Here is a 12555-nt window from a genome sequence, read left to right on the forward strand (position 1 = left end):
TAAAGATTCAGAACAAAATGAGGGTTAGTAAATTCTGAAAGAACTGAAGCTTCTTCTGGTGTTCAGTCAGCTGGAAAACTAAAACAATTTGCCATCAACTATACTGTATATCAGATGAGGCAAAGAGACAATATGTTTGATTGGAAAGGAAAATTATTATTTGGTTTGTAATGTTCAATAAAACATGGAAGCCCAGTGTGTGTGTGCATGTGTGTGTGTGATGGGGCAGTAGTGGGGTCTTGATAGGTGGGAGGCTGACTGAGGTAAACTGTCAACACATAAATTATACAACAGGCAAATGTGCAATTTGTTTTTTTTTAAATGGCCCCCTTTGGAAGATGTCAGGCTGATATTTATGATACGTTCATTGCTCTGCATTTTTAATTTGCATGTGGGAGGGAAAAATCCCCCATATCAAAAGCAACGATTAGAAGTCATCTCACATCTGCAAGCACATCTCAGATATCATTAGAAGCATCCATACGGCAGCTGCTCTGTCGATTCGGATCTATTTCAATCCATACACTCAAAACACAGAGATTTATAAATCACTGCTAAGCATTCAGTAGTAGAATAACTTTAAATCTGACAGATTTGCATCTGACAGACTTGTAGATTGCATTTTATTGCTAAATGTGTGTAGAACGGAGCCATAATAATGTTAATGAGGTAAACAAAAAAATCATGGATGTTTCCATGTTTATTTAGAATGTTTATATATTTTATTCAACCTTGCTTATCACTTTCCAGTGATAATTATACATACAAACTTGTTTCTTTAACTTTAGTCCTGACTATTGGACATGGATCACCTGCTTTGCCCAATTACAGCTTTGGCTGAGGAACCCGTTGCGTTGGAGCATTTGTTATTAACTTACGGCTGCCAGGATTTCATGTCTTCTCCGAAAATAATTCCTCTCTGCTTCTCCAAACCCTTCCAATCCCAGTCACTCAGTATTGTTATTCAGGGAAGGAAATCAATATCCACGCCAGGACCGGATAATTGAATAACAGAGAAAGAAAGACTCTCTCTCTCCCTCATATTTGTGAAAAAGCTCAGAAGTGATAAGATTAGACCTAGGAAAAGTAGCTTGAGTCTTGTGGAATAACCACTTGATCATGTGTCTATCTACATTCTCAAAGGGAGCAAGAGCGTGCAAGAGTAATAATGGAGTGAGAGTGAAACTAAGTGCACATGCATTGCGGTTTTCATTAGACATTCTCTACCTAATGCATCATTAGGCACTTTGTTTAGTTGTTGCAAATTCTAAGGAACATATTGCATAGTGCAGACTGGCAATGGAAGTCTTGGACATGTTATTGCTTACTGATGTCATATGCCTTAGTTCATTGCTCTCTCTCACTTTATATAGGTGAAGTGAAATGGGTAAAGAGACAGTTTACTCAAAAATAAAAATTCTTTCATCATTTAGTCACCCTCATGTGTTTCCATATCTTTATGACTTTTCTCTGCAGAACAAAAAAGAAGATATTTTGAAAAATGTTTGTAACTAAACAACATTCGGCCCCATTGACTTCCATTATATGAACATAAAGCTTATTTTGTGTTCTTTAAAAGAAAGAGTCATACACGTTTTGAACAACACGAGGGTGAGTAAATGATTGTACTCACGTTTACTCACCCTCGAGTTGTTCCAAATATTTATAAATGTATTTGTTCTGATGAACACAGAGAAAGATATTTGGAAGAATGCTTGTAACCAAACCACTGACTACTACAGTATAGTAGAAAAAATACAATGGTAGTCAAAAATGCCCAGAACTGTTTGCTTTCCTACCTTCTTCAAAAAATCTTATTTTGTGCTTAACAGAACAAAGACATTTGCAAAGCAATTTTTCCCTACTATACTATTTTCCTACAGAAGTTTCATTTTTGGGTGAACTCTTACTTTAAGTTCTCTCTGTCCCACGGGTAAAACCTTTACTCTCTCACCTGTATCCACTCTGCGTGTCCACACAGATTCCTCCGTTATGGCAGGGGTTTCTGGGATAGACGGAGCAGCCCTGGTGATAATGTTCGCGTGCCGAGCAGCTGCAGACAGCTGCGGCTTCCACGGTCACGGACACAAGAGCCATGCTGCCCGAGTCCACCACCGCTGGCTTGTCAGTCACACTCAGGTGGCTGGTACAGCCTCCCCCTCCCCGACAGTCAGCGTCCACACACTCATCTACATGAACCTGGGTCACGTTAACCTGAAGAAAGGATTGTAGCTGTGGAGAGATAAAGAGAGAGAGATTACACTTATTACCAGAGGTGGAAAAAGTACAAAAATATTATACTCAATTACAAGTACTACTACTTTGATGAAATTGTACTTGAGTATAAGTAAAATAACCAGTCAACAAATCTACTCAAGTAAAAGTAGCTTGTTTAAAATTTACTCAAAGTAAAAGTTACTTTTTAAAAGCAGGAGGGGGACCTCTCCTATTTTGTGCAACACCAACATTAGTCATAGTGCCTAATTTATACAGTATATTAAAACAGGTTACAAGTGCACTGCAACCAATAAAAAATAATTTGTCTTGTTTTGCAGAAATATCACAGAATCATATAGCAGAAATATTAACTAAACAATTATTAATTCAATATACATTTTCTTCAGAAGCAAAATGAAACATTAAAAAAGATTTTAAGTCTTGTTTTCTTAATTATCAATAGTAAACACTGCTTAGTTTCAGTAGTGAAACCACATATAAATGGTTCCACGCAGGGTTACACGTTTGTACGGAATGAGAGTGAAGTGAACAAGAAACATGAATCCCATTCCCAAGAGCTTAATCCGTTTGATACGTATCTGCTGTTTTCGGCCAAAGACTGGTTAAGTGAGGCAATTTTAACTAAAACACAGACAGAGACGCTGTGTTTTGTTTATGTTCAGAGCTTCACAGCGTGCTCTCGCGGTGTTGCCATGTTTACATATTTTTAAGAGCTTCGCATTTGTTGTTTAGTCTTTTCTTATGAAGCTGCATATACATTATATAGTTAATAAAGTGAACAGTTGCGCGTAGTAGTTTTTTGCCTTATTAAATGTGTAGATGTGTAGGTTTATTTTGGGCTTGTCATTGTTTGCAGTTCTTTTCAACAATATATGATCTGGCAACACGGTCCATTTTACGGCAGGGCTGGTGAGGCTTTTCAAAACGCATGAAATGGCAAACATATTCATGTGACTTTCTTGCCCCGCGCTTACAGAAGAGAGAGACATCTGATGCACGTTTAAATATGCCATTAACGCAGAAGTTGTTCAGTTCGGTTCCATACACACTGCGTAAATGTGGTGCAGATACATTAGTGAACCGTGCGTCTACAAAACGGGATTAAACACTTAAAATATAGCATTATGCACCAATGTTGTTTTGACTTTTATGTCCAAACTTCTTATTAGTTACCAATGCAACAAGGGTACGAGCAGAATTTAAACAAATATTATTTATCTTATTGTACTTCTACATTCTTGCACATAAGGATTTTTATAAGATGCTAGTTTGCACAGCGTCCATAATCCTATCTTGAAGCTGAAATGGTTGCTTAAATATGGCCAGGGGTTTACTTCATTGCCTTGAGTAGTCCGAGTCCGATGGGGTTTCATCTTTAGGACAGGTGCAATAACTTCTCCGTCTCCATCGCTCTTCTGGTATTGGCGCAAAAACTCTCGCGCCCATCATTCACTGGAGTAATTTCCGTTCACGTTTTTTCCTTGCAATGTTTTCTTTTTTTTACTCAGTAACGGATGTGATTTTAAATATAACGAAGTACAAAACATCACATCACACAAATCATATTTAAGTACAAGTAAAATTACACATTTTAAAAGCTACTTAAAAAAGTACAACGGTTTGGCAGAACCCAGGCGCAGACAGGAACAAAACCCACGAGGGGGAAAATAGGAAAATAATACTCGCTAAAACAAAACAAACACTTCCCACGTGGGGGAATAACTAGGAATAAAAAAATAACAAACACCATAACAAAAAGGTAGAAACAGGGCTAGACTAGGGAAACAGATCAACATGAACAACTCGAGACTTACTATATGAACGACATGAAGGGGTTGACATGTAGTATACACGACAACAAACCGGCAAAAGACAGAGAACAAAGGGGCATTATACTGTATGTGGGAAGACTAACGAAGGGTAATTACATACGGGAGGTGACGGGCAGGTGACTGGGATTAACACTCAAAGTAAGATTACGGGAGACAAGAAAGCGGGGCTGAGAGACAAGACAGGATGACACGCGGCGAAAGTGACAACAAAGCCACGTGTCTCCACACAAAACGCAACATAAACCTGCAAGACGTGGCTCTGACACGACTCCATCCAATGAGCATGAGAACTCGTAACAGGAAGGACAGAGTCCTGACACAAGTACACAAAAAACCTACTCAATACAGTAACGCGAGCAAATGTAATTCGTTACTTTCCACCTCTGCTTATTATGAGTAAAACACTGCCAAAATGGTTAAAGCAAAGTTTGAAACAAAACTGGGGGAGTCAACACCATATCTTGTATCCTCAAATTAGCATACAAATAGCAAAAAAAGTCACAATTTCAGGAAAAGTCCCAAAATCCATTAGTTCCTATCGCTTTCAGGCATGAAAAGTGTTAAGAGTGCTCCACTGCACACTCACTCTATTTCATTCTTGGACACACAGTGCACTCCAGAGCCTATCAGGCCGAGCGCTTTTCTACAAGCACATAAACGGATGCCCGCAGACGTCCACAGGGCTCCTTCTCAACTTCCACACCATTTATTCAAATCCAGCATTTGAAGTGGAGCAGTTTGCTCAGCAGTGGACTGAGCGGTGATTGACCAGTCCTCAACTAACCCATGTGCCCAGACACACTTAAGTGGAAATGAGGGGGTGAAGATAGAGAGTCAAAGATGGAGACAGAAGACAGCTAGATAGAGGCGTTTAAAAAGAGAACTCCCGCAAGATTAGCTTGAACCTATTTGAACTAATAGACACTATTTTGACTGGGATGTGGATTGTGGAGAGGTCTTTTCTATACAGGCAGCGGTGGCAGAGGGAGGTGAGTGATTGATGGGGTTGTTTATGCTCATTTTCTGTGTGATCGCAGACTTAAAGGAACGTCTGAGGTGGGCACAGAGATGTGGTGCAATGCACCCAACGGGTTTGAACAGGCAAATGTCACAATGTGCTCATATTTGTCTACACTCTAAAATCTGTTGTGTTAAAAAACAGCATAATCTGTCCTTAACTGAAGACATATCTGTGTCTAGTTTAGGACAACACATTTTGCATTACTTTTAACTCAACATTTAAAGGTCCAGTGTATCATTTTGTGGAGGACCTATTGACAGAAATGCAGTAGAATATACATAACTAAGTCTTAAGAGGTGTATAAAGACCTTATATAATGAAGTGTTATATTTTATTACATTAGAATGAGCTATTTCTATCTACATACACCGCGGATCACCTTGCATGGAATTCAAGATGTTGTTTCTACAGTAACACTAAACGGACAAACTGCTCTACAGAGCGCATTTCCTAAATACATTATCTCCATCGACAAAGAAGCGAGGGGTGAAGTAAGCCATTTGTTGCAACCAAAGCTAAAATCTCCTCATTGCGCCTTTAACACAAAATCAATACATGTGTTAACTAGGGATGTAACAATATCGAAATCTCACTGTACGATAATACCTCGGTATAAAGTCCACTGCACGGTATTTATGATGCCTTGAATGATGCCTTGAAAACGTGCCGTAAGCATCCTCTTCCCTTTATTCTCTTATCATAAATGTTGCTTAGAGGTATGAGTTATAGTATGAGACGGGTCAAATGACCTAAAAACCCATTTTATAAAATAAAATAATTGCACAAGATGGACCTCGCCAAAGTTAACATCTAGTATTTTTTCAAAAATTTTCCATGTTAGGCCCAGAAGACCTATCGTTTCACACAGTCATGTGACCACGATAATATTGAGACAATCTTGCTATTGCGATAACACGATATCGATAATAGTGTTACATCCCTTGTGTTAACATTTCATAACACAAAAAAATCCAAAAACTCACTGTAATTTGTATTTGGAAAAAAAAAGTATGCATCTCGTCGCTGTCCTTCAGAAACCTTGTACTGTATGTCTAAATTCACAGTTTTTCAGGAAATGGAAAAAACACTGTACTTTTTAAATGATTAAATAACGTGTTGTTAAAGTTGACAAGCACTTTTAATACTTTTTATTGGTCAGATATTTGCAAAAGCCAGTGACAAACATAAAGGGTGACTAATAATAATGATTACTGACAAAAAAACTGATAATCGCCAAAAATGGAGATACAAAGTTTCCGAATGACAGCAGCAATATGGTATTCCTATTATAAAATAAATGAACTCTCTAAGAAAATAACCAAGGTTTTAGGAAAAGTGTAACGTAACCATGATTTTGAGCTTATCGTTTGTATAACCACTACAAATAGTTTTACTATTGACTCTTTATTATGATTAAACTATGCTTACTGTTGCAAAGCCATACTTTTGGTTATCATGGTTTTACAATAAATAAAACAAAAAAAAACCCTCCTTACATCATAGTTATAGTACATTTAGAGACCAAACACTGCTGTTCAGACAAATACAGCAATTACATTTAAATTCAGTTTAATTCTACGTCCATTCTCTATAGACAGTTCTCTTAATAAATTCTGAACACACACATACCGTGAACATGCACAATTTATTTTACAATAAGCCATCAGCATAATGTCTCACAGACCTCCTTAAATTGACCATTAATTGGCCAGACAGAGAACTGCTTGGCTTACTTTCGTAATTGTATTCCAGACAGTCCCGCGTGGATTAGATCAATGTGTCAAGACACACACATCTGAGGACGCAAAGCTAGAGGTGTCGGTTGTTAAACTTTCACCCACACACACTTGACTCTCTTCTTTTCTTAACGTTCTAGACTTTCTGTAACATACACACACAGTGCGCTCAGGTCTGACTCCCACGTGCCGTAATAACTTGAGGAGGCGATTTGCAAGTATTACCTTGGAAGTTAAACAATGCAACTCTGAGGTCTCACATTTCATTTGCACTAAGAGACACCTAATAAACCACAGTTTTATATGAGCTAGTTGGGTTCAGGTAACAGAGCCTACAAGTGAGAGAACTCACTCCCACGACTAATCCTTCTTCTGGACGCTCTCATTTCTCTCACTGTCATTCGCTGTTTTGTTCGTTCTCCCCTTCTCATCGTCCCTGGAGGAGAGAGTGGAAGTTTGTCTCTGCCTCCTGCTCGACGGTAGTGTCAGCTCATTTCTCATAGATTGCTAAGGCATCCATAGGGAGTTGAACTACAATACCCAGAATTCCCCGAGGGTGGCTATTCCACAGAGGCCTCATGATAGCGCAGAAGGACGCCCAAGAGAAATACAAAGTGATCTACACAGACACATTTGAAGCTATATTAATTTGGGATTCTTATAGCATAAAGATTTTATATAAGATAATATTTACTAAATCTTTAGATTTTATCAGGACTAGTTTCACTAGATTTTTTAAACCAAAAAAACGTGTCTTTCAACAGTTTTTTAAGCATACTCTTAAAAATAAAGGTGCTTCAAAAGGTTCTTCGATGCAGAAGAACCTTTTTGGTCTAAATGGTTCCATAAAGAAACTTTAACATCCGAAGAACCTTTCCGTTTCACAAAAGGTTCTTCGTGGTGAAAAAAGGTTCTTAAGATTATAAAACGTTAAGAAACAGATGTTTCTTTAAAGAAACGTTGACTAAATGTTTCTTTGAGGATCAAAAAATGGTTCTTCTAAGGCATTGCTGTGAAGAACCATTTAAGCACCTTTATTTTTAAGAGTGTACATCAAACCGACGTACAGGTACACATACAAACGTACACAGGATAAATGGTTCAAGGGTTTATGTTTGATTTCTGGTCCCCCGCTCAGAGCTTCAGGTTTGACCAGTGGCCAATGTTTCTATTTTATAATTCAATACGGTATATTTTATTTCTGAAGAATGTGTTCAGAAACCGCCAAAGGGTGTTTTGGCTAGAGTGAGGATCAGTCTTGAGGATTGAAGGCGATCCACACATGATACCGTGTTACGTGGCTTTCAGGCCTGAGCTCTTCTTGCCAAAGCAAACCTGATGGAACAACGCTGAGACAAAGATAGATATAGTGATCAATGGGAGGTGTTGCATGGAACAGCACTTAAAATGCGACAAACCAAGTAGTCATTTCAAAATTATTCAGAGCGAGATAAAAGCGGGGAAGAAAAAAAACAAAGCAAAACAAAAGAAATAGTGTGGGTGTGCACAAGTTGACGGCTGCCTGAATCAAGTCGAACAAAAGGGCAGAGGCAAAATGCAAAGCGTCGCGTTTGATATGTAATTACAAAGATTTCTGCAAAAGGCGAGGTGATAAGATGTGTTTTTTGAGAAAGGCCGGTGTGAAACGGCTGTGACAGCGAAGACCCAGCCAAAGCATTAAAATAAATGTATCTCCTTTCCTTTATAATGTGCACACAAATAGAGAGGAGAATTCATTGTTTGTCTGATTAATCGTAAAAGACAGCTCTAATTGTTCTTTTCATCTTCACAAACTCTCTTACTAGGCATGTTCAATTTCCATTATACGTCCTATAGCTTTATTCCAAGTATCCAAGTCTTACGAAGAGGATTCTATCTCCAAACAACTTTTAGTTTAGTTTGCTCCTTTCATCTTCACACATTCCACCACAAACACGCATCAAACGACAAGTTTTCCTCAAAACGTTGTTCCCTTTCTGTCGTTCTCTCGACGTTGTGTCGAACCGACAGATGGGGTTCGTCCCTGAGAACCAATCGCTTCCGACTTCTTAGAAAAGGCCAATGAAAATTGGCGAATGAAATTTGCATGCCGGACTCCGACCCCGGATATCCAGGTATAAAAGGGAGACGGCGTGCCTCATTCATTCACCTTTTGTTCTTCGGAGCCTTCGCTCATGATCAACAGACTTCGCTACAAGACTGCCGGCTCTACGACGTGGTGCAGCGGACTGTCCCTTCCTGCAGCGACTTCCCCTGGGCGTCTCGGCGGTTCCAGAAGTGTTCGATTTTTTTCTCTAAAAGAGCAAATTTCTCCAGCGTGGCATGTCCCGCTGTTCTCTTGGGTGCAACACACTCATCGAGGAGGGGGACGGACACGATATCTGCTTCCAGTACGCTGGGGCAGATATTGTGGATACGTCCTGCCCGCACTGCGGGCGGCTGACGATTCAGACGTTGCGTCACGGGTGGCTGTGTTCCCACGGGACTCAGCCACCACCTTGTCTGCTTCCCGTTCCGTGACGGCAGGACTACGGCCCTGCCGCCCGCTACGGCGAGCAGCGAGGGTGATATGAGGATTACTGTGAGCGCTAATCCGTCAGCCACTGGCTCGCGGACCGTTCGCACCTCGCCTTGCTCGTCTGACCGTTCCCCATAAGACGGTCCGCCGTCTTATTCCTCAATCACGTATCGGACACGGTACGTGATGATGAGATGTCTGTTGCAGCATCGGAGGGTGACTTACTGGCATCAGACTCCGACGATTCCTTGAAGCTCCCTCCCTCGGGGGGTCGAGATCAGGAAGAAGCGGACGTCGAAATGTCAGCCATGCTTTCCCGGGCCGCCGGCATTGGGTTGCGGTGCACCGCACTGCCTCTCCCAACGCTCGCGGCTGGATACACGGTACATCGGGCTTGAGAGCGGCTCCAAGCCGCACTCGCCCCCAGTGCCGTGTTCCCCCGGAAGTGCATGAGGAACCTAGTACGACCTGGAACGCCCCCTTCGGCGCGTACACGTCAACTAGTTCCATCACCCTTTCTTCCCTCGATGGTGGGGCAGCTAGAGGATACGTCGATGTCCCCCAGGGGCTCGACCTAGACTCCCGTCCAAAGCACGTAGGCTTTTCGGCATCTGAGGTGTCGAGAGCTTACTCTGCTGCAGGCCAAGCTGTCCCCTCTCTCCACGCTATGGCCTTCCTGCAGGCCGATGCGTGGAGAGAGCTCCACGAGGGTAAGACCGACCCAGCACTTATGCAGGAACTCCATGGCTTCACCGACCTCGCTCTCGGGCGACCAAGGTGATCGCGCGGGTCCTGGTTCGGGCGATGTCCACACTTGTGGTCCAGGAGAGACACCTCTGGCTGAATCTTGCACAGTTGAGTAATACTGAGAAAGTCCGCTTTCTCGATGCACCCATCTCGCAAGGGGGGGCTGTTTGGTGATACTGTCGAGTTTGACAGTTAGGGAGCAGACAGTGGATATCAAGTATGTCCTCCCCAGCCGCGACTCGACCGCCCTCTGGCCGCCAAGATCCCGTGCACCGTCTGCTTCCCAGCAGCCCTGGTCCTCTTCGAGACAGCCCTGGTCCTCTTCGAGCCAAAGCGGCCCTCATGGGAAGACCCCAGGGAGATCGAGAATACCTTCGGGCCCGACCCCAGCATTCCATTGCTGGTGGTCGATCCGGGACGGTTCCTGCCCCACCCAAACAGCCCATTCTAAAAGTTTTCTCCCTCTCTGGGCGTTTATCACAGCCGCTCTCACCCTCTACACGACGGTGTTCTGCAAATCGACATTGCGTCATGGCGAGACCCAATGTTGAGGATGATCAGCAGCCTAAGCACTCTCAAACGACGGTGCGTTGTGCCACATCATCGTCTGGGTATTATCACAGCCGCTCTCACCCTCTACACGACGGTGTTCGGCAACTCGACGTTGCGGCAAGACCCAATGTCGAGGATAATCATCAGACATCATCGCCAGGCAGGTAAAACTGCAGAGCCGATCTCCTCTCCGGGGGTCCCCCCCACGGCGAGGGATCCGCACTGCCAGCCATCGAACCACCCCCGGGAGGTCGATGAAGCAGAAAGTACCCCTAGCCTCCCTGTCGGTCCCTGGGAGCCTGACAAGAGCTTCCCAAACCGTCACGGAGACTACGGGATACGGTCCGTCTCGGCTACGCGATCCAACTCCCCGGACGCCCGCCCAAGTTTCGGGGCATCCTCTTAACCTCAGCAGAGGCAGGGATGCCCCATGCTTCGGGCTGAGGTCGCCACCCCTCTGGTGAGGAAGCGATCGTGCTCGTCCCTCTAGCAGAGATGTTCAACGGGTTTTACAGCTCGTACTTCATAGTCCCCAAAAGAGCGGGGGTCGCTAGATCTGCGTACCCTGAACAGGCACCTACTCAAGCTGCCGTTCAGGATGCTCACGCAGAAGCGCATCCTGGCATCTATCAGATGTCAAGATGGATTCATGGCAATCGACCTGAAGGACGCTTACTCTCATGTCTCATTCTCCCTCATCATCGCCCATTCCTACGGTTCGCTTTCGAGGGTCAGGCATATTAGTACAGAGTCCTCCCCTTCGGTCTGTCCCTGTCCCATGAGTCTTCACGAAGATCGTGGAAGCCGCCCTCACTCCCCCACTGGGTGAAGAACAGGCACTCCATCCATCACTAGCAAGCACCTCCTGCGGGCGGGCTGGGCAGAGCAGCCCTGCCCCTTAGGCCAGGTATCTCCGGAGTTATTCGCAACATAGCTCTAACCGGACCTAGTGCTACCAGACATTGCAACACCCCAGTAGGGCGGTTCCGTCTGATGTATCCTCATGCTGGTTCCCACCTTGGTAACCCATGACCTCCTTAGGTGGACCTCCGGTTTTCTCTTCAACCGCTCTTTCTTCCCATGAGTTCTTCCCCATCGGTGAGACCATGTTGGTATCTCCACTAGACTCCTCCCTGCGGTAGGATGTGGTCTCTGTAGCGCAGCCCCCACTTGAGAAAGTAGCGCTTACCCAGTGGCCTTACGGTTCCGGGCGGCTTCTCGCTGTTAGAGAAACAAGGCCGCCGCCTGTGAGGCCGAAGGTAGGGGCCTTCCCACCTTTCAAGAAAGCTCTGGGACCCCCTACCTACCCACTGGTAGGTTACAATTTCGCGGTAGCGATCACGGCTGACACGCCCATGCCAGTCACCGTCGCTGCGTTGAGATTGTGACAGGGCATAGTGTTATGGCGTTTTCCATTGGAACCCCATCTGTCGGTTCGACACAACGTCGAGAGACCGACAGAAAGGGAACGTCTCGGTTACGTTTGTAACCTCGGTTCCCTGATGGAGGGAACAAGACGTTGTGTCCTCTTGCCACAACACGTGCTGTCCTCTGCAGCAGTCGTGAGAGGTCTCAGGCTCCTCAGAACTAAGGTGAATGAATGAGGCACGCCGTCTCCCTTTTATACCCGGATATCCGGGGGCAGAGTCCGGCATGCAAATTTCATTCGCCAATTTTCATTGGCCTTTTCTAAGAAGTCGGAAGCCATTGGTTCTCAGGGATGAACCCCATCTGTCGGTTCGACACAACGTCTCGTTCCCTCCATCAGGGAACCGAGGTTACAAACGTAACCGAGATGTTTTCCTGTGTATCTTCTTCTCTGTTTATCATTGACTGCTACTCTTTCATCAGAACTCACTTTCACCACAGGGAGATTTTATTCTGGTTTTCTACTTTGACACAACAGTGTGT

At 43.8% G+C, this 12555-nt stretch overlaps 1 protein-coding gene across 1 annotated transcript in view; it reads right to left on the reverse strand.

Annotated features, from left to right (window-relative positions):
* The window catches only part of si:ch211-186j3.6 (neural-cadherin), a 247063-nt gene that overhangs the window by 49599 nt on the left and 184909 nt on the right, over positions 1 to 12555 (reverse strand). The window contains exon 22 of the mRNA XM_057335388.1: positions 1955 to 2232. Coding sequence (XP_057191371.1) covers positions 1955 to 2232 — 278 coding nt within the window. The remainder of the gene's footprint in view (positions 1 to 1954; positions 2233 to 12555) is intronic.

The sequence above is a fragment of the Triplophysa rosa genome, linkage group LG1 (assembly GCF_024868665.1).
Source record: "Triplophysa rosa linkage group LG1, Trosa_1v2, whole genome shotgun sequence".
In the NCBI taxonomy this organism is placed as follows: Eukaryota; Metazoa; Chordata; class Actinopteri; order Cypriniformes; family Nemacheilidae; genus Triplophysa; species Triplophysa rosa.